Source organism: Alternaria arborescens (genome assembly GCF_004154835.1).
Source record: "Alternaria arborescens strain FERA 675 chromosome Unknown contig_4, whole genome shotgun sequence".
NCBI lineage: Eukaryota > Fungi > Ascomycota > Dothideomycetes > Pleosporales > Pleosporaceae > Alternaria > Alternaria arborescens.
The window spans coordinates 1129806-1154395 of record NW_021167859.1 but is presented as its reverse complement, the minus strand read 5'-3'; the positions used below and the strand labels follow the sequence as shown (position 1 = coordinate 1154395).

The 24590-nt window shown below is 51.2% G+C and overlaps 9 protein-coding genes across 9 annotated transcripts; 3 read left to right on the top strand and 6 right to left on the bottom strand.

The window, feature by feature from the left end:
- Positions 1 to 765: 765 nt before the first annotated feature.
- Positions 766 to 2210, bottom strand: AA0111_g2485 (hypothetical protein; the record flags this gene model as incomplete). Its single annotated transcript, XM_028648261.1, has 3 exons — positions 766 to 1380; positions 1433 to 1565; positions 1615 to 2210. The coding sequence occupies 3 exons, from the start codon at positions 2208 to 2210 to the stop codon at positions 766 to 768; spliced, it is 1344 nt and encodes a 447-aa protein (XP_028510070.1).
- Positions 2211 to 2609: 399 nt separating this feature from the next.
- AA0111_g2484 (hypothetical protein) lies at positions 2610 to 3694 on the bottom strand (the record flags this gene model as incomplete). The annotated part of the gene is made up of 3 exons (XM_028648260.1): positions 2610 to 3083; positions 3130 to 3610; positions 3660 to 3694. 3 exons carry the CDS (start codon positions 3692 to 3694, stop codon positions 2610 to 2612), a joined length of 990 nt encoding a protein of 329 aa, XP_028510069.1.
- Positions 3695 to 5221: 1527 nt separating this feature from the next.
- Positions 5222 to 7055, top strand: AA0111_g2483 (Peroxisomal catalase; the record flags this gene model as incomplete). Its single annotated transcript, XM_028648259.1, has 3 exons — positions 5222 to 5764; positions 5820 to 6015; positions 6067 to 7055. 3 exons carry the CDS (start codon positions 5222 to 5224, stop codon positions 7053 to 7055), a joined length of 1728 nt encoding a protein of 575 aa, XP_028510076.1.
- Positions 7056 to 8376: 1321 nt separating this feature from the next.
- Positions 8377 to 10331, top strand: AA0111_g2482 (hypothetical protein; the record flags this gene model as incomplete). Its single annotated transcript, XM_028648258.1, has 4 exons — positions 8377 to 8939; positions 9091 to 9372; positions 9434 to 9663; positions 9712 to 10331. 4 exons carry the CDS (start codon positions 8377 to 8379, stop codon positions 10329 to 10331), a joined length of 1695 nt encoding a protein of 564 aa, XP_028510075.1.
- Positions 10332 to 10739: 408 nt separating this feature from the next.
- On the bottom strand, positions 10740 to 11148 carry AA0111_g2481 (hypothetical protein; the record flags this gene model as incomplete). The annotated part of the gene is made up of 2 exons (XM_028648257.1): positions 10740 to 10942; positions 11007 to 11148. 2 exons carry the CDS (start codon positions 11146 to 11148, stop codon positions 10740 to 10742), a joined length of 345 nt encoding a protein of 114 aa, XP_028510074.1.
- Positions 11149 to 11637: 489 nt separating this feature from the next.
- Positions 11638 to 15169, bottom strand: AA0111_g2480 (NAD(P) transhydrogenase; the record flags this gene model as incomplete). Its single annotated transcript, XM_028648256.1, has 4 exons — positions 11638 to 11678; positions 11734 to 13800; positions 13851 to 14733; positions 14798 to 15169. 4 exons carry the CDS (start codon positions 15167 to 15169, stop codon positions 11638 to 11640), a joined length of 3363 nt encoding a protein of 1120 aa, XP_028510073.1.
- A 1007-nt stretch (positions 15170 to 16176) lies between these two features.
- AA0111_g2479 (hypothetical protein) lies at positions 16177 to 17538 on the bottom strand (the record flags this gene model as incomplete). Its single annotated transcript, XM_028648254.1, has 1 exon — positions 16177 to 17538. One exon carries the CDS (start codon positions 17536 to 17538, stop codon positions 16177 to 16179), a length of 1362 nt encoding a protein of 453 aa, XP_028510305.1.
- Positions 17539 to 21565: 4027 nt separating this feature from the next.
- On the top strand, positions 21566 to 22486 carry AA0111_g2478 (hypothetical protein; the record flags this gene model as incomplete). Its single annotated transcript, XM_028648253.1, has 3 exons — positions 21566 to 21739; positions 21885 to 21959; positions 22013 to 22486. The coding sequence occupies 3 exons, from the start codon at positions 21566 to 21568 to the stop codon at positions 22484 to 22486; spliced, it is 723 nt and encodes a 240-aa protein (XP_028510306.1).
- A 561-nt stretch (positions 22487 to 23047) lies between these two features.
- Positions 23048 to 23566, bottom strand: AA0111_g2477 (hypothetical protein; the record flags this gene model as incomplete). Its single annotated transcript, XM_028648252.1, has 1 exon — positions 23048 to 23566. The coding sequence occupies one exon, from the start codon at positions 23564 to 23566 to the stop codon at positions 23048 to 23050; it is 519 nt and encodes a 172-aa protein (XP_028510312.1).
- Between the last annotated feature and the right edge of the window lie 1024 nt (positions 23567 to 24590).

Below are 24590 nucleotides of genomic sequence, written 5' to 3'. Positions count from 1 at the left end.
CGTCTCAACACCACCTAGCACGTGCAACATGGGCTGTGGACCTTCCCGACCTCGCCGCTTTAACGGCAATGGAGTATCCTACATCGACCACCCTCAGGATCTACACAGCAGTGGTGGAATGGGACATGGAAGAAGTCACGGTGGTATGAGTAGTACTGGCATGGGAGGTAGCGCCATTAGCGGTAGACATGGCATGAGCAGTGGTATGAGCGGTGGCAGACACGGTATGAGCAGCGGCATAAGTTCTGGTATGAGCATGGGTCGGTCAAGTCGTACGGGTGGGGGTATGAGCAGTGGCACGAGCATGGGACGTTCAAGCCGTTCGGGGGGAGGTCTAGGTGGGATGATGTCGGGGTTTGGGCGGAACCGGAGATGCTAGTCAGTCCAGAGTGGCAGACGATATTGGCGAATAAGAATCCAAGGCGCTTGCCAGAGAGCCGAAGGAGGAACATGGCACAAACAGTTGAACGTTGATGAATTTCTTTTTGTATAGCGGGCAGTTTGCAGGTGTTATTCTAGGATCTTTCCATGTCTATACGATTTCAAGCGAACATAGGGAGCTAGAGTCAATCAACATGAACTCAGTAAACTGAATGGCTTTAGGAGGAAATCATATTGACTTGTTGTATGACTATTGCCTATCGTGCTGACTTGGGATCGACTGGAGACCATCAAGTTTCTTCGTCGATCGGAATATTCCTAGCAGTGGGCTGAACTCATTTGCTACACATACCCTTATCAGTCCACCGGTGTTCATCAACGCACTTACGCCATGTTCCAGGCGCTACCAAACTTGACGCGAATCTTTTGCTGCAACCCACCGTCAGTATGAAAAGCTTGAACATCAAATCCATCCTCAGTTAGGCTATGCACAATATCACCGCCAAAACCCACCATGTCCATCATCAACACCTGGAAAAACTTCAGCCGCATGAGTTGGTTGATGTTAGGCTTCAGCAGCTCGAGAACGCCCTGGCGTAATGCATCGTCACTGTCCAGAGTGTTGCGCCAGATGAGAACTAGTGAGTCCAGGAAGGAGTTGAGAACCGATGTCGCAGGGCTGGCGTCGGGACCTTTGTGGTCGCCGTTGACAGTAAAATTGGAGAAGTCAGTAGGATCTTCGCCGGCGGGGATGCCTATGCTAAGAACCATTCCAGCGATGTTGAGATACTCTTCTATCGCATGATCGCATAACTTGGCCACATTATACTTCTTGCCGACAACGTAGGCGTGGACGTGAAGATCCAAAAGCGTGATGTTGGCATGTTCAAGTCGCATGTTGGAGTTGAAGGTGTAGTTGCCTTCTTGCATGTACTGGATCATTGCCCCAATGGCATAAGGGAAGTCATCGCGAACGCGGATACAGCGTGTTTGACCTTCCTGTTAGAATAGTTAGTAACCTGAGATTATCAACTGTGAGTCAATTACTTACCACAGATGGACCGTCCAGCATCGGAGCAAAGAAGCGAGACTCGGTACACAAAAGACATTTGTCAATCTTCATGACTTGTTTGCCCTTGTCGAAGAATATCACCACGTCATCTTTCAGAATATGAGAGAAACAGCTGCATCGTCGTTAGCATATACTACGTGAGAGAGATGGCTTTTTCTCACTAACGGAGGTCGATAGACTGCAGAACAAAGACGCTTGTGCATGTTGCATTGATATCGATAGCCGATTGAAACGTCAAGTCTGGCAGATGCCTGCGAAGAGGATCCTGTAGAGACAGAGTCTGGAAGTGAAGCGCACTCGGAGTGAGTGGAGCTCTTTGGCTAACCGGACTAGGCATAGCAATAGTGTCCTGGTCTTCATAGATGACCGGACCAGGTGCACTTGAATACGCTCCCAAGACCTGCTCATCATGACGACTTGAGTTCTGATCTTCAGGAACAGTGTAGATTCGCTGAAATCCATTGCTATCAACTTGTAGCTCGGATAGTCCCCGAAGAGATGATGTGCGTGGAGGAGGCCGTAGATGACTTTTCGAATCGCTAGGGGGTTCGGTGACTCCATTTAGCATGGGAAAGAACAAATCTTCATTTTCTTTGTCAGATCCGAACGGGAACGCGGGCGTGTAGAAAAGCCGAGGCGTCGAAGCAACGGACAAAGCAGCAACACTGCATAGCGCCTTGCGATGTGGATGACTAGAGAGATCGGAAGTTCCGTTGAAGGCTTTCCCAAAGGCACGCTTACGGTGTAGCTGATTCATGTCGTACTGATGTCCAGGCTTGCCGCGGTCAAATCAAGTCGACTGTAACGTGTAGATTATAAGTAGGTGGGAGGCCGCCCTTCAAATATTTTCGATATTTGTATGCGATCGGAAAGCAAGGTGAAGGAGAGAGAGGGTGACCGGAACGTCTTATTCACGTCCTAGAGGAGAAATTTGGGAGAAAGCTCGGCAGACCAGTGGTGAACGTGAGTGTCTGTCCAGCCCAGTGTTGCCTCTTCTCAAATTAATGTTTCGGGAACAACTCCCTAGCCTCTAAGTGAGAAGTGATGATTACGAACTCAACGCAGTACTTTGTGGGGGCACTGATTAGTTGTCGAACGTGGAAGGCGTATACTGCTCGCCTTTACTGCCAACGCTATACGTGCTCACGGTGGTGTCCTATTTCCAGCGAGATGCCATTTCTTCAAATAGGTCTGCCCTGAACTCTGGTAGCTCATCCATCGACTCGTATACAAGAGCCATAGTCTTGCCCGTACCGTGGATGAAAGCTTGCACATGATCAGCGCAAAGCTTGATCGCAACCATCTTGAGGTCGTCCGCGTTAGCTCTTCGCTCAGGTGCATAGATCGAGCGAATCGCATGTAACAGTTGCTCTTCCTCACCATCAACAACCAGTACATTACCCGCAAATTCCTTGAATTTTCGAAGTGCGAGCGCCTTCAGACCAGCAACGCCATACCGCTCTGCAAGCATATACACATCCACATGAGAGCGCAAAGTGACGTCTTCAGGTACTGCAAGGTCTGAGCCTGCTAGTTGATCAGTATAGTCGAGTTGGTAACAGTATTGCATCATTGCCGCGACGGCTGCTGGATCATCGGCACTAAGGTCAATGATGCCTTTCGATGATTTCTGCTCATGTCAGCGTAGTTGAGGTGAAGGACAGGACTAAACGTACTGGCGATATAACAACAGCGCAAACTCTGGCAAACCACCGCGAGTGGTAGCACATAATCGCCCTGTCGACATGATAGACGTCCCTCTTAGATCGCACAACTAGATCGGAACACTGCCCTCCTGTAGCAGGAGGCGAAGGCGCGCTTACAATGGGTTTAGGAGGAGATGCAACAACCAGTGTAGGAGCTGAAGTTGGCAGTGCTTCGACTTGTGGTGAATGAACTTCTTGTGGCTTGCTTTTTTGCAAAAACCGTCGGGCGATTGAGCTATTGGAGAAGGTTTTGCGATGTTTCGGACGGTAAGTTTGGTTGCTTACTGAAGCAGCGGAAGAGGCTGCTGTAGACACAGAAGCGTTGGAACTGGTTGAAGAAGTTCGATGCAGGCAGCCGAAGGATGCGTCTGAAGAAGCTGTACTAAGTCTGGACGACAGCTCGGTGCGGGCTACGCTTTCGCGCTTTGAGCCGTAGATGGAAGGATCGAGCCTAAGAATTGTAAGCAGACGTCCTGTCGGGCCTCCATGGAAACACTCACACATTGCTATTAACGAATACTGGCGTTACAAACATCTTGGCAAAGATTGATAGATGCAAGGATATTGTGTAGGGTCAGTTCAATACGAGTTTCTTGAACCTCACCGAGACTTCGTGTTTACTGCGATAGAGCAAAACATCGGAGAAGGGATTACATCTCTAGTCGCACTGCTGTATATACACACTTACGATTCCGCCCTCTCGGCGTTCAGAATTTAGACAACTCATGACCACATGGACAGAAGGGTAAAGCACAGGAAGAAAATCACCTAGCTTCCGACACGGAGGGTGCAAAAAAGAGCGTTCTGATATGAAGCTCGTCAACTGAACCAATAGCCGCAGACGCGTATATTAGCCTTAGCCCCGGGCGAACCAGGATTATGAGGCTTATCGATAGTGCTTTAATACCGAAGATGCATACTCGTGGAACGAGAACAGCCGGGCGCGCTCCACTGGAAGATTGTGGGGTAGCTCCCGCATGGCATTCTTGAAAGCTGTCAGCAGACTGTAGCTGAAACGGATATTCTTTTTAACCTCGCATGACACTAGTTCTAAGAAGACAGGTGCACTCGCACTCTTCTCATGTAAAATTGTCCGTTACCCCAAAAGGAAGATCAGTCGCGTCAACGACTCACAAAGGTATTGCGACGTGGCGTGCTTGTTACAACTAACGACCGACTTGGAAGCCCTGGGGACGTTTGCATCATCATACACTTGTTGGTTGAATTCGCATTACAATCTGAGAATATTCGTGCACCAGGACGTGTTCGCTGTTTCAAATTGCAGATTAGGGAGCGTCTCGTGGCATCGTGGCGTCGTGGCGTGGAAGAATCCGCCCGGTCACTTCTTCCATGTCTAAACCCGCAATTGAGGCTCAACTGGCCCGGTGGCGATACACTAGAACACGTCGTGTCCTTTCGTCGGAAGGATGTCGAGATGCACGTTACAGTCCCATATTTTGAATGCCGATGTTCCCCAGCATTGTAATCATACAACGCGGCCCACGTGCACGGGTATTGGCATCGGTGATGTCACTGTCGCGACCAGAAGGGCCGAACAGCAACAGGACGACTCATTGGCTCTCCAGACCTCTCGACTCCACAACGCGTCACATCTCGCGCTTTGATACTGATATCTTCTCATTGGTAATGGCCTGCATCTGGATGCCGCTTACATCTACATCTGCAGATCGCGAACAGGTGGGAGAAAGCGCATCATAGCGGCGAGATGAACCAATCACTCTTGGGGCATTGTCACTGCCGTCAAACGTCGCCACCAACTTTGACGCCGCCAATCTCCCGATCTGCTATCAAGCAACGGGAGTCCTAGCCTAACCCGTACTGGGCTGGCAGGTAGGCCTAGATTGACAGATCTCTAAGCGTCATTGAGCATACTACGCCTAGCTAGTGTGATGATGATGCGTTCCAACATGGGAATTGCTGTAATGCGGCTGGGGCGTTATCGAAGACTGATATAAGAAGATTCCTGGACGCCTCTGACGGAGATTTATTCACACAAGTAATTTTTTCCATCTTTTGATACCCAAACACATCAGTATTCATCATGCCTGGAAACACGAATGGAACGAACGGCACCAATGGCCACACTCAGCATGCTCCGACTGGGTCAAAGAACGGTGACCAGTTCCGCAGCTACGCAGATGATCGCAACGCCTCATCAGAGGATGTTGTTTACACCACCGCCAACGGTGTGCCATACCCTCACCCGTATGAGACCCAAAGAGTAGGCGAGAACGGCCCTCTGCTGCTCCAGGACCACCACCTTATTGACCTTCTATCACATTTCGACCGTGAGCGTATCCCAGAACGAGTAGTTCACGCCAAGGGCGCTGGCGCCCACGGTACCTACACAACCACAGAATCACTTGAGGATCTATGCATGGCAGACATCTTCAAGCAAGGCAAATCTTGCCCCGTCACTGTTCGGTTCTCGACTGTTGGTGGTGAGTCTGGCTCGCATGACTGCGCACGCGACCCAAGAGGGTTCAGTGTGAAGTTCCGCACCGACGAGGGCAACTGGGATGTAGTTGCAAACAACACTCCTGTTTTCTTCATTCGGGATCCTGCCAAGTTCCCTCATTTCATCGTAAGTATATGTGTATTATTCGGTCTATTCGGGCTAGACGCTAACTCTTACGCAGCACACCCAGAAGCGAAACCCAGCAACCCACCTTACGCACGCTGACGATGCGACTAACTTCTGGGACTTTGCTTCGCAAAACCCAGAGTCCGCGCATCAATTCTTGATTCTCTTTGGTGACCGAGGTATTCCTGATGGTTACCGCAAAATGCACGGATATCACGGCCACACCCACAAACTCCAAAACAAGAATGGAGGTAAGTGTTTCTACACAGCCTACATCTAATTCAAACACTGACTTCAAACAGATTGGGTGTATTGCTCTTTGCACTTTAAGAGCAAGCAAGGCACTGGTTTCATCACACAAGAAGACTCCTTCAACTATGGCCCTGATTACTCCACGAAGGATCTCTACCAGGCCATTGAGAAGGGCGACTTCCCTGGTTGGGACGTTATGTTCCAGACTATGACAGCGGAACAGGCCGAAGAAGTATGGGAGAAGCAGAAGATCAACGTGTTCGACATGACCCACGTCTGGCCCCAGGACCAATTCCCCCTCCGTAAGGTTGGAGAATTCTTCCTCAATGAGAACCCCCAGAACTATTTCGCAGAGGTTGAGCAAGTCGCATTCAACCCTGCCCATCTAGTGCCCGGTATCGAGCCCAGTGCGGACCCTCTTCTACAATCTCGTCTGTTCTCCTACCCCGATACCCACCGCCACCGCATCGGCGCCAACTACCAACAACTACCAGTGAACGCTCCACGCGTTGCATACCGCTTCGGTAACTTCCAGCGAGATGGCAACATGGCCTTTTACAACCAAGGCGCGCGACCCAACTACCTGTCATCGATCCAGCCAATTTCCTTCAAGGAGAGGACTGTCGACCTTGACAAACTTCACGGAAAGTTCACAGGTGAGGCGATTACCTTCTTGTCCGAGATCCGCCCAGAGGACTTCAACGCACCACGCAAGTTGTGGGAGAAGGTCTTCGATGATGGCGCTAAGGAGCGCTTCATCAAGAACATCTCTGGTCACATGGAGACTGTAACCGACAAGGAGATTATCAAGCGCCAGATTGCCATCTTCAGGGAGGTGTCTGAAGACATTGCTTCACGCATGGAGAAGGCGACTGGTGTTCAGGGTTACCCCGGTATCTCCGGGCTCCGATTCAATGGAACCCACAACGGCATGGCTAAGTCCAAGGAGAACAAGGTCGCGAATGGTATGACTGGCATCAGCGCAAAGTACGCTGAGAAGAACAAGACCAACGGTGCTCCCAAAGCTGGTACGCACTAGGAGATCATTGAAGGTCAGTGAGCATGGTGCAAAGTTGAAACAATTGCTGTACAATTAGCGAACAAATTTTAATGTATGATTCCATTGATGAGAATAATATGATATCAATATATTGTGAACAATTGAGCCGCTTGTTTTTCTCAAATGGTACCCAAGGCTTCCCGGCCTGCGTCAAGGAATTCGCCGCTCAGCGCCTATTCGCAGTCTTTTCTGCTTTCGGCTGGACTCAAACACGATCAGAGAAAAGTAAACATCTCTTTAAAGCAGCGTACTCCTTCCTGCTACAATCAAGCATTTACGGGCTATATAGATATAAAGATGAACAGCATCGTAGACTCCTAGATTTTCTATCTATGAGTCTGCTTGTTAGGAGCTAAGGTAGAATGCAAGGCAGGGCTTGTTGTTTCGTACATGTCAAGCTCCCCCATTGTATGTGGTGCACAGGACAGAGCGAGCGGTGCATCATGAAGCTTGGCCAGATTCTAGAGACAGTCCTGCACGCTTCGTGGTGATGGATCGAGGCGACTGACGATGCATGCAGCCGGCGGGACCCCTCTCGCGAAAGGGAGCTAGCGCGACTGCCTCATCGGCAGCGGATCGCCAACTTCTGTCACCATCGAAACCTCTGCCAGCGCCCTTGTGTGCCCCTCACCGATTCCCTCCTCGAAACGCTCAACGTACCCTTACTGCAGATGTGGGTGTTTGGTCTCTCTCGCTGCTACGCGTCCAAAGTCGTCGACGGCCTTTTCCGCGCACGGATCCGCAATGCCAGGGCTTCAAGGGCCGGATGAACCCACGTCACGTGATGTCGTCCGGCTGACGTTTCACCCCATTGACGCAGGTTCGCGTCCGCCCGCTAGAGCGTGAGGAGTAAAATCGAGTCCTGGCAGCTCGGTCACTCCCACAGCATTGTCCCGGTCCAACGCTCCAGACGCCCACTTGAAGCCATATCATGTTCCTGTCGCACCTCGGCATTCTTTTCCAGTCGTCAACCCATCCCGTCGTCGCTCTCTGAAGCTCGTGGAGCTTTTGGCCCGCTGTCTCCGCACCTGCACCGTCACCGTTGCGCTCCTACAGACACCTGTGTCGCCGACGGGTTCGCCGTCATTGCGCGATAGCGACGGCCCTGCCATTGACTTATATCGCTTCCGTCACGTCGCAGTTGGCTGCCACCTCCTTGTAGTCCTCGCTCCCGCCTCTCATCTAGTTCGCTCGGGCGCCCTTCCAAGCGCATCCGACATCGCCCAGCTCCCCAGCTCCCCCTCCCGCTCGTACACTGCTCAGCTATTGCATTTGTAGACCGCGACAGCTTGCACGAACAATGTCGCCGCGACGATCATCGCGGGCTCGTACCACCCAGCCCCCACCCAGCGTCGCAACACACAGCAACTCCTCATCCTCCGTCTCATCAGCGCGCACCGATCGTGCGTCGAGAGTCAACGCAAAACAGACATCGCCGCCAAAGTCATCAACCCCACACTCGCTCTCCTCGGAAGAGCCCGAAGAAGCGCCTCATGACGTCCAGCCTGACCCGCCTCTGACCCGCCGACGAACACGCGAGCATGACAATGATGAGAACGAATCGGCCAAACTCGACGACGAGCTCGACGATGAGATAGCGGAAGAGGACGAGGTCACCCGATGCGTGTGTGGCTACCAAGAGTACCCAGGTCCGCCATCGGATGCTCCCAAGTCCATGTCCGCTCTCGTGGACCCCGACGCTCAAGCCGATGAACTTGGCGGGCTCTTCATTCAGTGCGATGTCTGTAAGGTCTGGCAACACGGAGGCTGTGTAGGCATCATGGACGAAGCTGCCAGCCCAGACGAGTACTTTTGCGAAGAGTGCAGAAAAGATCTCCACAAGGTCACAACAAGTCCCAAAGGGTATGTACTTGCATTCATTCGCGCGCTCTTTGCATCACTATACCCCATCATGAGTTTCTTCTGTATCGCGCCACCCCATCCGATTCATTGGGCATCCTCGTGGCGTCACAATCGCTTTGTTTACACAATGCTAACGGAATCGTTTCCATAGGCAAAAGTACTCTAGATACCTCCCCGTCTACGATCAACAGCACGGCAAGAATCGCAAATCGTCTGTTTCCAAGGAATCAGATGGGCATCCAGGCAAAGACAAGGACCGCAACAACAGGGCGAGCGTAGATTCCTTTGGCAAGCGCCGATCGACGATGAATAGCCGAGCTGCTTACGATGAAGATGAGGTGCTACGGAAGGTACTCGAAGAAAGCAAGCATGAGGGCGGTACAGCTTCGGAGAACGGCAATCGAAAGAAGCGGAGCCGTGACGACAGTGAAGAGTGAGTTCTGCTTGCTGCTACATGTGCCATTGGAGACATCTAGCTAACAAGTTTGTAACAGGACAAAGCCGGAGATCAAACGACAGCGGACTGGTTCTCGCTCTCCCAGCAATTCGCCAGTGATAGAATCCGAAGACGATAGCACAAGAGCCTCCGCTCCGAAACAGAAACCTCGTGGGGCTGCCGCTAAGAGTCAACGCGAAAAAGAACAACGTGAAAAGGAGCGCGAAAGTACCCGAAACGAAGCCGCGAATCGACGAAAAGGGCGTGCAGAGCGAAGAAAGGGGGACGGTAAGCTATCGCCAATGAGGAAATGAAACGTTATCTAACGATTTTCAGATATAGAAGAACACGAACCCAGTCCCGTCCCTGCCGTAGAAGAGCCCGCTATGCCTCCGTCTGCCACCGAGGCGACAGTTATCGACACTCCTATGGCAGAACCCAAGCCTGTGCCTGCTCCGCGAAGAGGTGGACGTCCACCACAAAAGGCTCGCGGTCGCCTTGGTCGAAATCAGTACTCTCGCGATACCATACCTGCGACCAACGGCACTTCGCCCAAGAACGACGTTGCACAATCTCCTCAAGCGAATGTCACAAACGGAGCGACCAATGGGCACGATAGCAGTGACGGGACAGCCGGACACAAGCCTGCCAAGACGAAGAACTGGCGTCTGCAGAAGCTGTCTTGGAACGACATACGAAGGCCGGCTGGAGCTATGCAAAGTTACATAGCGCAGCGACAGGTTGAGATGGCCACTGGAGAGAAGCATGGAAGTCTGGCACCGGCTGTTCAACCAACAACGAACGGCGAGTCTGCTCAAGAGCAGCAGAGAGACGAGGATACAGACCTGGCCAAGTTCAAGAATCTAAGCACAACTCAGATGATGGACTTTTTGAGTCGCGATCTCGTTCATTGGCAGCAAATGATCACCGAACCGACGGACAAGTCGCCCAAGTGACGTGGTTACGGCGCGTACATGTTTAATTCATCTTGTGCTGTATTGTTTCTTCGAGGTCACACTACAAACACGGCGCTCTCGGCACATCTTGCAGGAACCTAAAGGGTATAGCATCGACGGCATTGCTTTCACATCGGCGTTTTCATGGGTTGCTTTTGACACGGATACCCTCCACTTGGTTTACTCGACGCTGGGCTACCCTCCAGCGCATACTTCGACACCAATGGTGTTGAAGATTTTCATATGTATTGAATGTAGGTTTTTGGGTGTAACGAAGTATGACCACGTTTGAGCAATGCTCCCGTCGTCGCATCGTAATGTATACGAAAAATCAGATTCTCAAACAGATTATTGGCTCTTTCCTTTGCATTGCTACTGAATGTTCATGCTTGCTCGTCCTACGCTAATCTAGTCCGAACTACCCAGCTTGATCTCCAGCACACCCATAACTGGATTCGCCTTGAGCAATTCCAGTATCGCTGGGAAGTTCTCATCCGTCACTACGGTATATTCGGGCCATATCTTGCCATCTCTTGTCTTGGTATCCCAGTGAATCTTGAATTCTTGAATCGTCTCTTTGGGACCGTCAGCAGCCTTGTGCTTTGCCATGACTGCAAGGTTGTTGTTAGTCAGGTACACTGTGCAGTCTGGCGTGTAATGTATTGTTCGACGTACATTCGGCGCAGTTAGGGCTCGAGGAGATCGTAGAAGTGATTTGTGCGTTGAGCGATTTCAACGTGATCTTGGAAGACGTGTCTAGAAGAAGAAATTCATGGCGGTTGGAGGGCGGAAGCGTGAAAAGGAGAGGGAGAGACATGGTTGCGATCGTTACTGCTTGGTCCTGGTGGTCGTTAGCAAGACAATTCCATAGCATACGAGGACCCCAACCTACTGTTGATGTGTATCTAGTTGTGAATGCTGTTTGTATGTGTATCTGTAGTCAGGAAAGAGCTAGGGAGCTTAGCAGCCGTTATACGTCGAAACGACGATTGCAAGTTTCCCAGACTTGGAGGGTGTTACATGGGTTACGATGTACGTCATCGGCACCTGCGGTTGGACGCGTTGCGCGCCGTGGCTTGACAGGGGTCTGCTTGCCCCGCTTTCGACTCGACTGGATTTTCTTGTCGTGGATCCAACGCGAACTATGAACCTGCAGAACAGCATAGTGAGACTGCGGTTCAAGAAAATGCGAGCGCGCCAAGAACCATGTTCGTTATCTAGGACTATCCAAGTACCCTCTCCAACCGACATTCTACATACAGCGACCCATTGCTCAAGTACTCTGTTCCTTCATGCAAAAGTCTACCTATAGCCCCTTGATCTTCTCTTCAAGCGCACGTTTGATAGCTGATATCATATTAGCAGTGTTTCCAAGTCTTGGTGTGATCTGGAGTTGACATACCATTGCAGCTTTCATTAGCATCACCAAATAACATCTTTGTATTCTCCATGAAGAACATCGGGTTCGATACGTCGGCGTATCCACTGGCCATGCCTCTCTTCATGATAACAACCTGCTTGCTCTTCCACGCGTGCAGTACCGGCATACCTGCGATTGCACTACCAGGCTCTAGTGCGATGGGGTTCACTGTATCGTTCGCACCGATAACGAGGGTTACGTCTGTGTCTGGGAAGTCGTCGTTGATCTCATCCATCTCAAGGACGATGTCATATGGAACAGAGGCTTCAGCGAGAAGGACGTTACATTGTCCAGGCATTCGTCCCGCAACAGGATGGATGGCGAAGCGTACGGTTATACCTTTCGAACGTAAGTTTTTCACAAAGTCCGCAAGCGCGTATTGTGCTTTAGACACGGCCATGCCGTAACCGACTACGATAATGACGCTCTCTGCGTTGACCAGAGCTTCGGCTGTTTCTTCGGATGTTGTTTTCGTTATCTCGCCCTCGATCTTGGAGCCCGACTGCACCGTGGGAGCTATGCCGCCAAAGAGTACATTGGTCAGTGACCGGTTCATGGCTACGCACATGATGTAGGAAAGGATCGATCCTGATACTCCAATCAGAGCACCAACTGTCGTAAGCAAGGGGTTGTCTAACATGAACCCCTCAGCCACTAATGCGAATCCAGAATAAGCGTTCAGGACGGTGATAACAACTGGCATATCTGCTCCACCGATGGCAGCAGTAGTTGTGTAGCCTTTAACAAAAGAGAGCGCCGCGTTGCCGAGGAGACACGCGGCGCCGATGAGAGGTGCACCCGGTGCGTAGGTCAAGAAAGCACCCATTGTCGCTACATTCGCCCCAAGCAGTGTACTATTGATGAGATGTCGGCCGGGCAACGCCAAAGGTTTCGAGCTCATTTTGGCGGCTAACTTCAGGAAAGCGACAATGGATCCAGTGAATGTAACACCACCGATGAGAACACCAAGATAGGCAGAAACCATGTGAAGGGTTGAAATATCTCCAGAATGACCCAAGACGCTACCGATGCTCGTGAGTACGGCGGCGAGACCGACAACAGAATGGAGCGCGGCGACTGTTTGGGGTAACGAGGTAGGTGTAATCCTCCGACCAATCATCAGCCCAGCGACAGTGCCTACTGTAGCCAGGCCGGCGAATTGAGTGAGAACATCGGAAGTGAAGCCGACAGCGGCTAAAGACGCGAGGAATCCAGAGAATACACCGAGTATGCCCAACATGTTACCTCGCCTCGCAGTCGTCTGAGACGCAAGTCCTGATAACGAAGTCATGCAGAGTATGCTGCTGACAAGATAGCCTGCTTGGACTAGACCTGCCATACCGGTAGAGGCTGCTGCGATGAAGCCCCCACCAAAGAGTGCTGCGGGGACTGCGTACAGCCAGGGATACTCCTTGGGGTCAGTAGGGCGTCTGAACATATCCAGCATCCTTTTCGAGATTACGAATCCACCCGATATGTTAACGAAAGCCAATAAAACCGACAAGGCTCCAAGCGTTTGCGGGATGGTTTCAGGAAGGTAGCCACCACCCATGGCATACAAGCCGCCAACACCTATGATTCCGGAGATGGCATTCGTTACGCTCATGAGCGGAGAGTGCAAAGCAGGCGCAACACCCCAGACCACTCGGTATCCAATCAGACTGGCTAGTGCGAACGTAAAAGCGTTAGACATGAACAGCGGGCCTGTAAATTTACCCAAAGTCAGAGCAGCAGTCATGCCAGCTGTGACGCTGGCTACTTGCCGAGACTGGGTCTGCCATGGTGTTAGCGCAACAGCGTTTGCAACCTGGTCTGCAGGCGACGGTGCAGGCTTGGCTTGGACTGGTGGAGGAGCTGGACGTGGAGCTGGAGGAAGGATCTTGCCGTTATAAGTGACAATAGCACCGCGAGTGACTTCATCGGTAAGATCAACATCATAGTACTTCTCCTTCTTGTCCTTTGGGGTCAGTGAAAGCAGGAACTTGGTGACGTTGTTTGAATATAGAGTCGACGATTGGGTTGGCAGGCGAGACGGAAGGTCAGTATAACCTGCGCTTGAGGTTAGTACTGACTCGCTCGGAACTCTCATGGTGACAAACCAATGACTGATACCCCTTTATAATCTACCAGTTTTCCAGGTTCTGTAGCTTCGCAGTTACCTCCAGCTTCGGCCGCTAGATCCACGACAACGGAACCGGGCTTCATCGCGCCGAGCATGGTCTTGGTGATTAGTTTCGGTGCGGGCTTGCCTGGAATCAAGGCTGTAGTGATGACAATATCAACCTCTCGGCACTGTTCATAGAAGAGTTTCATCTCTGCTTCGATGAACTCCTTGGACATGACTTTGGCATAGCCACCAGCTCCGGAACCATCTTCTGAGATGTCGACTTCGATGAATTCCGCACCCAAAGATTGGACTTGTTCACGCGCTGCGGATCGTGTGTCGAAACCACGGACAATGGCGCCCATTCGTCGAGCCGTTGCAATGGCACTCAGGCCCGCAACACCTGCGCCAATGACTAGAACTTTACAGGGAGGTATTTTTCCAGCAGCCGTTACCTGTCCAGTTAGAAAACGTCCGAAATGGTTAGAAGCTTCCAAGACTGCCTTATAGCCAGCGATGTTCGCCATAGATGATAGTGCATCGAAGACTTGCGCTCTAGAAATTCGCGGAATCATGTCCATGGCGAATGCAGTAGCCTTTCGGGTTGCGATTCGTTCCACGGTCGGCTTATTCTGCATTGGGTAGAGCATGGATATGACAGTAGCTCCCTCTCGAATAGCATCCACTTCGCTATCGTTTCCATCAATACTGAGGGCTCGGACTTTGAGCAGAATGTCGCTCTCGGAGAAGACATTTCTGCGATCCACAGTCTGAGCCCCAGCTTGCTCATAGGCTTCGTCAGTAAAAGTACCGGCACTGCCAGCACCACGCTCAATCAAGATGCGGGAGAAGCCTTTCTTGAGCAGAAGCTTAACATTCTACGAGGTCGAATATGCAAAGTAAGCTCATGTCTCGCATCTAGTCAGTATGGGGAAACGTTACCTGTGGCGTGATTGCTACCCGCCTCTCACCAGGATAGCTTTCCTTGGGTACTCCGATAGTGAGGTTGGAGTAAGGTCCTGCGGTGAACGGCGGGGTGTTAGGTAACTCCTCGTCGTGCGGCTCCGATGCCTGCCCGGATGCATACCGCACAACAGCCGTAACATGCGAGACATGCTGCTGCAGGGACAGCGGGCGCGGGCGGGTAAGGTTCCGAAGACTCGTGGTAGCCAAAGTATGTTTTGAACCATCTCCATGTCCCAGCACTGGTGTTGATTTCAATGTAGAGAGAGAAGCACACGGCTTCAAGGTAGCAAGTAAACTGCCCCGCTGCGGGCGAAGGGCAAGCGCCCTATAGCCAGCGACGCAGTTCATGCCGTCTCGAATGACAATGAGCAAAGGGGGAAGTCAGGTACCCGCATCTGCCAGCGATTCTTGAGTTTTTTTAAAAAGAAGATAGGGTTAGCAGCTGGAAATAATGCCAGAAAGCAGCGTGAGTGAACGTCAGAAAGGCCACCGGCTTGCGAGACATGGTGGTACAATAAGGCGGTACCTCTGGGCCGCGTTTCCCTCGTGTTGTGTTCTGCCGAATTAAACACCACCGGTGCAGTTTCCCCGCACTCCTCCACTCCCCGTGCATGAACCCCAAGGTTTACCAAGTCCACGAGCCACATCGCGATGCACTATCTCTGACGCCTGTTCCGACAATGTACAGAAGCCAAAAAATCGCATGCTTCATCCATCAGCTGCGACATACCCTGTTCAGGAGCTTTCACGTCGTCCCAAGTTTGCTTTGGGGTTATCTGAGTGTCTACTTGTTAAGGGATGAAGGTCTCCCCGCACATAGAAGGCGATCACGCGCTGTGGGGCAGCTCCCAACTGCATGGTCCATTTCCCAATTTGGAGCGCTTGGGACCCTAGTTTCCGTCCACTACCGCCTTGCGCTGGGGTCGCGACAGCGAGGGTAGCCGACTCGCCGCAGTAAGTGACACGCACTCTCTCTTTATCATTGTTACACACTAGAAGCCTGTCTGGACTCCATCTACTATTAGCATGAGTGAAGAAATTATCAGGACAGGTGCGCAAGCATGCCGTGAAAACTGTATCGATATTGTAAGGTCACTGTGGACAAAGCAAGGTCAAGGTATGTTCAAAAAAAAAAACACATATTGTTACATTACGACTACGGAGATGCTAAAATCATACTAAGGAGTGACTATGCGGCGAGCTGACGCTCAAGATAAAGCCAAATAGAAACGGTTATTTACAGAAGAGAAAAAGAGTATTACTCATGAGATCCACCATCGTCGTCACAGTCTCGAAATTTAATGCGCCCATGCGATGCAGACATAAGTCGTTGTTGTTGGAAGTGCAACAAGTATCTACTCGTCGCGCTTGGCCTTGAAGTAAGACCAGCCACCCCAGTTGAAGCTGGCGTTGACATCAACGTCCCAAGTGAAAGACTTCTGGCAACCCCACTTGGAAGAACCGCCGACAGAGATGTCGAGGTTAGCCTGGGCAGGGGTGAACTTCTTGGTGAAGAGGCGGCAGTGGGTACCGAAACCCTTGCCCTCCTTCTCGAGGTAAGCAGCCTGGAACTGAACGCAGCCACCCTTGTTCATGCCGAACATGGAAAGCCACATGCCAATGATGCCTTGCTTGCGGTTGACCTCGTTCTGCTTCTGGGCGTAGGCGGCGCAGAGGGAAGGATCGAAAGGACCGGGGAAAGTAGTCTGACCCATGCAGAATGGCTGCTGATTGTGGAGCTTGTGGCCGCAAGACTGGGGCTTGCTGCAAGAAGGAGGAGTAGGAGGACTGTAGGTTGCCTTGTTGTAACCGTTGGAGCCGACAATGACAACCTCGAATCCATCCTGGCCCTGACCGACGTTGGTAGCAGACTCCTTCTTGACATCCTGTCCCCAGAGAGTGCACTTGAAGCGGGTAACGGAGTCAGGCTTGTCGCAAGAGCACTGGCGCGGGTTCCACTTGGGGTCACGCTCGATGTAAAGGTTGAAACCAGTGCAGGTGGAGGTAGAGTCACACTTGGCGGAGCAAGCAGCAGTGTCGTAGCTGGTAAGCTCGTAGTATCCGAGGTAACCACTGCCCTCAACGGAGGCGCTAAGGTCTACGAAAGAAGACTCGTAGCCGGAAGGAGTCTTAGCGGAGGTGGCCAACTTGTGGTAAACCTGGTTCTTCTTGAAAGCATCGGCAGTGTCGGGAGTAGTTGGTGGGCCGTAGGCGTTGGGCTGAGCAGCACATGGGTCATCAGGGTTGATGAAACCACAGTAGGTGCCGACCTCGATCTGAGTAGCGCATGCGGGGTCTGCGGTGAAAGCGTAGGTGTTGGTCCAGTCAACCGGGGAGCACGAAGATGGTGCAAGGTTGGTAGAAGAAGGGTTGGCGGCAGGCGCAGCAGTGGTAGCAGGAGCAGGGGCAGGGGTAGGGGCAGGAGCAGGCTTGTTGTTCTGAGGCTGGTTCCAGTTCCACCAGAAGGTAGGGTCACGAGCCTCAAGCTGGGCACCGACGCTCCTCTTTGCTTGCTGAGCAGTAGCGGCGCCAGTGGCAGCAGCAGCGGCGGTGTTCTGAGCCTGAGCCTGGTTGTAAGCGCTCTCAGCAGTGACACCAGCCTTTGGGCCCTGAGCAATGTTGTTGGGCAAGGCGTTGAACTGGTTGACATCGAAAGCCTGAGGCGCAGGAGAAGCGGCTACGAGGGCAGCAGCCCCAAGGAAGAGAGAGTAACGCATATTGAACGATTGGATGGTAAAGTAGCGAAGGTAGTGTAGTAGTGAAAGCAGTAGTGAAAGACCGATGCTGATGAGCTGATGATGAATTGTTGACCAGTGTACCGGTGGCTCTTATATACATCAACTCTCACATACTCATGCGGTCTTTGCCTCGGTGATAGTACTGATTTGAGATCTATGTCATGAGTGGAGACGAAAACAGACAAAACATGGCCGGTAAGTTCGACCTGTCTTCCTGAAAGAGTTGGCGGCAGTACCTGGAAACAATAGTTCACCAAACTTTAGCCTAGCTCCGGATGAAATGTCATGGTCGCCAACGCCGGGAACGTGCAGAGCACATGCAGGTACCAGGGCCAGAGCCAATGAGAGGCCATTGACTATGATGCCAGTCTAAATCGGGACAAGATAACTGCAAGTCATGAATCTTTTTCTTATCTCGAAGCAGGGAGATCGATAGCAAAATTGGAGGTTTTTAGATCGCGATTGTGTGTAGGCCTCCATGACGATACTCCATTGTAGATCAACAGACTTTCGATCCCGCTGCTCCAAGTATCGGCAACCTGAGGATTTGCGGCATCGTCAAGGCGGGTCTGTAACCGAAAGCTTAGGTTATTTTTGATCAGTCGAAGAAGTTCTAGAGCCCCACTTATCTCGTTAGCTTTGGCGTCCGCGGTTTACTATGTCAATAGTCACCTTCAGGGAAGCAGACTTGCGCTCGCAAAGGGACCGATCAGCTCATCAGGGGTACACTGTCTGCGCGAACGTTTGAGTAGTGTTGACGCTCCAGCCTTACTTGGCCCGATTGTTTGTCTATTGCTGTGTTCGCGCCCGTTAAGGAACAATCCACAACGAGGTTGAAGAAAGACCCGCAGACTGAGTTGCCTACGACGAAAACTGTCGCAGCACTGCATACCGAGATGAGGTGATGTAAGCCTCTAGATCTTCAGCTAAGCATTGGTACTTGCATCGCAACGCTTGATTTGCACATGGATGCTACATGGCGATTAATGACGCGAGCATTCTGTGGCTCCTCAAGTGGAGTCTTGTGGTCGCGACTACCATGCCGCCCGGTGTCTGTGGATACGCGACAGATACGTGCGAGCAGCAAAGTGAGTTTTCTCGGCCAGGGGCTAGATAGCCAGGCTAGCATGTGGCTTTTCCTGGAGTTGTGACGATGTGGGTGCTCGCGTAAAGATGCTCGCCATGGCCGTCGCAGAGATCATGCAGGGAGAGACTGCGTACCATGGGACCCTCAGGGGCCCGAATCTCCTTAACTGGTGCCCGGCAGATCTCGCGCACCCGCATACACACCGGCCTACGTGCGATGCATCCCAGTCTCGTGGGCCAGTGTGTAGAATCGACGATGTACGGCGAACTTCATCTTCTCAAGGCTCGATCTGTCCTTGTGGGTTGTGGCACGACAGGTCTTACCCACGCGCCTATCCAAGGCGTCGGAAGGCGTCGGTCTACCCCACAACACCTTCGAGAGTTGCTAGTCGCAAGCCTTCGATAAGCTCTCCTCAAGACAGAGAGTCGTTGTGCACTGGCAGAATCATCGACGATCCGGCACAACTGTTGCTAATCCTGTAGTGTCAGTTCCAGGAGGCGAAGGAAAAACTGGTGCGGAATCGCTCCGGAACCTGCGGAGTGGAGACTAAACGGCTCGGTGGATCTCGCTAGCGCCACAAGGTTTGACTAGCATTGCTCAGCCTCATCATTGCCCTCACCTGCCACCGCTACTGAGCGTCAACAACGGCTGTTCTCAGTCACTACCTCAGACTAAAATCACTCGCATGTCACAGGTGTATTGCCAATGTTTACACCCCTCATCTCCGCTCGCTGTCACTTGTCGCTTGACGTCAGTCCGTCTGCCTACCATCTTGGCTTGCGTCTTCGACACTTTTCAAATGTGCTGCTGAGTACATCGGTCAAACCATAGGGTACCACGCATTTGCTCGCCATTGATCTTGTGTGGGCTTTGCGACTCATGTCGCGAAGCCGTATGTGCTTGGTCGGTTAGCATCCAGACCTTTGCAGAGTCTGAGACAGGACGCCATCCCAAATCGAGCCATTCGCCCTTGAAATGGTGAAAATAACTCCGAGAGCTGAACCCACCTGAGCCACCTGAGCCACTTCAAGCCACCTCGGTCAGGGGTTACATCCGAGATCCGATTAGTGTCAGTAGATGCATCCAAATACTCATTCGAAATGAGCCAGCGACAGCAACCACCGCCCGGTAGCGAAACAAGGATGAGCATGCTTCGAAGATAATCGCCATTTTCTGATTCCAAAGACCATTGAAATGCAGCGATGTGTACATCTTTAAAGTACATACGTCTCGATTTCTAGGTCGACGAGCTAGAAAAAAGTGCACATTTTCGCAATAGGATCGACTTTAGGTACAACACGCAAATTGAGCTCTTTCGACGATCAGGTTGGTTCGATCGTTTCTCCTGCATCATGCAGCCAAATTTCGAAGAAAGATTTGTTACCGCGTCGCAATACATACCCAAAAAATTCTTGCAAGTTCCATCTCTTGTTGTCCATGGGCCAAAGGCAAGCTTGATAACACTCCAGACTTCTGGGTTGTTTGGAGATGTTAGCAAAGACTTGAGCAGAATGTTCTAGGTTCTTTGACTTAATCCATTTCTTGGGAACCACACACCATCCTCTGCTCGATGCTTTGGAAAATCTTCCTCTAGTGATTCTTCCCGCATATCCACGTAGAAGTTTGAATGACCACCTAGCTCTGGCGATCATCTGGATTCTCAACACTTTTTCGTTTTGTATCCAAAGTTATCAACATGTAATCGGTGTGCGAAAGACGTATGAACTTATGCCCATACCTAAGCAGCTTCATAACACAGCAGTGTGGACAAGCGTAGTGACTTCGTATACCGAATTAACCGGAGGCGAAGTCTTGATAACAAGCCGAGGTATGAGGCGAGGCGAAACGCAAGAAAGGTCGATTAATGTACATTCATTTGAAAGGAGATTGAAGAAAACCAGAGCAGGTGGAGGTTTCTCTACTCTGCCTGCATACGGATTTCCTCTTGAAACCGCAAGTTCAGGTCACCTTGTGGCCAGTGATCCCGGGTAAACCCTGCATATTGATCGGGAAAGAAGAGCGTGGATTTACCAGATCGTATATTACCCAATTACGCGACCCGCTTACCGAGTATACATATTACAGGTTAAATTATGGCATACTAGTCGAGACCATGTTCTGTAAGCACAATACCCCAGAATCTCGGGACCTGGATATGGCTACACTATCCGATCTTGTCCATCTTCTTGCCGGTCACGCATCGCCTGATCTTCGATTGCACCCTGGTCGCGGCAAGGCAATCTCGACGTTGTCGACTACTATTTTAAGCGCGTTAAAACAGCATCGGAGCCTTGTCATGCAGGTCCAGAGCCTCCTCGGAAGCAACATGTCAATCAATATGCCATCCAAGCTTTTCGTATTCTCACTATAATGCTTCTCAGTTTTCTTGAACCCTTATGATACGCTACCAACGCAGGGTCACTACCACTGCAGACTTCCTACTGCAACGCAGATCACCACCTGCGTAAAGTGCTCAGCTACTCCGTCTTCGGATGCTCTTGGTCATGATTTCGTATTTGCCATACTGTCAAGTCGTGTTTTTGGCGGAAGCAATCTAATCAGCATCTTGAGAACCCCAGGCCATTGTTTAGATACCGTGGTCTTATTACCGGAGAACTTCTTCTGGGACTAAATTTGGAAGCCAAACTAGCTGCATCAAGACTACCTAGGTATTATACCCTTGAACCATCATTTCGATCATCTTGCAATGTATCTGAGGCGGCATGGTAAGGTTCTGGACAGTGTATGGGTCTACAACCGCGAAATTGCATGCGAGTGTTGTTGGTCAAGAAGTATAAGAATGCTTCTTTCCCCGTCATGCTGAGTATCATCATCGATCAACAGCCTTCACTGTCAACATTCACTACTCACTACAACACCTGATAACTCCGAGAGATCTTTGTCTCAGCAATAGCAAACATGCATGCCAAAATCGCCCTCCTCCTTCCGGTCCTCGCTTTGGCCAACCCAGTCCCTCAGACAACTACTGGTGGTGCTCCTTCTCCAGAACAGATCACTATTGTTGACACGACGTACTCTGGTAACGGCTGCCCTCAAGGCTCCGTCTCTACCAGTACCTCAACCGACAAGACTGTACGTACCACCCCAATACATCCCTTTTGAGCTTGAGGGGATGATGCAATTCTACTTCATCATCTCGTCTACAACAACTCTTTACACTACGTCCTCTAAAACTATGGAGGATCTACCCAGTAGGAACTTCAGCTCACACTAACAGGTCGTGACCTATGGATTCGACCAATTCCAGACATACATCGGTCCCGGTACCACCCCAGCAGGCAAGTTCGAAGTCGTATGTCCTGGGCAAAAGGTGATATTAACAGCTCTCCAACAGACCGAAGCAAGAACTGTCAACTTCACCTCAACTTGAAGTACCCAGGAGGCTTCCAATACGCTGTTGTTGACGCCACCTATCATGGATGGGCACGTCTTGATGAAGGTGTGACCGGAAGCTTCATCACAACCTACTACTTCTCGCAAGATGCCGGCAAAACGCAAACCACGCGCATGTCAGCCGTCGGCGGCGGTGCTCTTGTCAACGGCCAAGTCTATACCAAGCAAGATAATGTAGAGACGACGGCAACCATCTGGTCGCCCTGTGGCCAGAACGGCATCCTCAACATCAACAACAGGATTGCGCTTACGAACAAGAAGTCCGACCAGGCGGGTGAGATGAGCAACGATGATGCTACCGTTGCTTTCACCCAGCAGCTTCATGTTGCGTGGAGGGCGTGCACGCCTGGTTCTGGATCGGGCTCTGGTGGTGCCGACACTATTGGAATCAACAACCCCAGCTCGGAGACCACCTTTGGTCAGTAAGTAGTTCAGATGACGGTTGAGGGGGCATGTTGATCGGGTTGAACATGTAAATAGTCAGTCGCGATGTTTCTGTTTAGTCACGAATGTTGAAATCTGCTTCTTCGCATGTATGGTTGTTCAATGGCATTAGTGATTGATTTCTCAACTTCACAACACCCAAGAGGAAAGTAGGCAGGTTGTTCATCACCTTGCCTGTGCAACGACCAATGAAATCAAGAATACAAAAGTGAGTATGCAATGCATCAATAGGAAAATCGGCAACCATGCGTTCCTTGCGCCAGGCCTACAAGCGCATATAGTCCATGTATAAGTAAGCCCAAGTCGCACCACAGACCTGGCCATCTTGTTCTGTAACGTGACATTCTCATTTGTAGCCAAGTGTCTGCTTCGCCAGAAATGATAACTTTGCCCAAATCAAATCCCCTAATCGTACAAAATACCAATCAACCCTGCGATCTGCGTCGGTCCTGGATGGATCGCAAAACATCAAGCCAACCACCATCATCTATATCCCCGTCCCCTGTGGTTCGCGACAAGAAATGATCAGGAAGCTGAAGAAATTTAATAGGTTGCCACTAGATACTTACCGTTGTATGCAGCCATATTCGACGAAGATCCGCCCCCATTGACAATGATGGGGTTACTATCGACGACATGCACAGCCAAGCCATTGCCTGCAGACATGACTGGTGGATCTGTAGCAGAGTTGCGGATGCGGATGAGAGTGATGCGTATTCGATAGGTACCAGCTTGGCGAATGATGAGCTCAGGGAAGCGCATATAGCCTACACCGTGGGGGTCGGCCATCTCCATGGAGGCAATGGATCCATCCGCTTCATCGTCGTTGAATGGGTGAATAGAGTCAAAGATCCGCCCGGCGAGTGCCGCATTGAGAGCGTTCGAATCCACTGAGGCCGGAGTGTTTGGGCCCGGAACCAGAGCGGCGACTGCAACAAGATTTGTCGAGTCTGCAACAGCATCATCAATATCCGCGTCGATGGTTCGTAATCGCACCACGATCGATCCAGGCATTGTCTGACCAACTCGGGCAGTTCGTGGCGGCTGTACTACGATATCCATGGCGTACCGAATCTCTTCCGGTGATGGAGAATGCTGACCTGATCTCGATCGTCCTGAAGTATTATGGTTTCCAGATTGATGCCTCGAGCGAACAGATCTGCTTCCTAGCGCTCTCGGCCTTGCAACGTCAGCCATCGAGGATGTGGCGTTGGTTAATTGATGATCTGATTCTCCGTTGAGTAATCCCGCAATGCGAGCTGAACGCCTGAGCGATGCGTGACTGCGACTGTTTCGTGCGGTGATCTGTCGTGAAGTGAATCTGGTTTGAGAGGTTGATGGTGGATTTGATGTGTCTCTCCTAGAAGACGCGCCCCGGTTGGGATTTTGATCTCTACCTCTTCCACGTCGGGGGCCTCTTCGCATCTGATGAAGGCTGAACCTGTATTTCTTAGTAGAGTTTCATGGAATGACTTGAGTCAGGCAAATAGCAACCCAGCTGTTAGGGTGTTGAGGGTCCACTTGTGCTGTTGATGTAGAAGAAGATGGCGAAACAAGAGAAGCAAGCAAAGTATGGATGAACGGAGGACAGGAAAGACAGAAAAAAGACTCTGATGTAAGACGAAGCCTTAGAGCAGGATTGTGCGATGTTGGATAACGAAGATATAGGAAATGAAGTCAAGCCACGAGTCAGACTCGTCATCTAAACTCGCTTGGTGCACATGGGGCCGCCCCTCCATTAGGATGACGATGGTTCGTTCTGTGCAGTTGAACCTAATACTAGGACCCTTTAATCTCATAGCCGCCTAGTGAAGAGCAAAAATGCAGCAGCGAGCAATATCTCGAAGGATATAGGCAGAGGTGAGGTTTGGAAGTCCCTCACCAGTCCGCCTAGGCCCCCAGCGCCACCCCACATCTCGGCGCGATTCTCCAGTGGAGGGTCCGCCTTTTGCGCCTGTAATTGGCGCTGTTCATGCAGCCCTTCGGCTAAAGAGCGAACGTTCGTCCATGCATCGAAGATGAGAAGAGATATGTAGAGGCAGACGGCAGGCGGCAACAGAAGAAGACGATAGCGCGGAGTATGTGG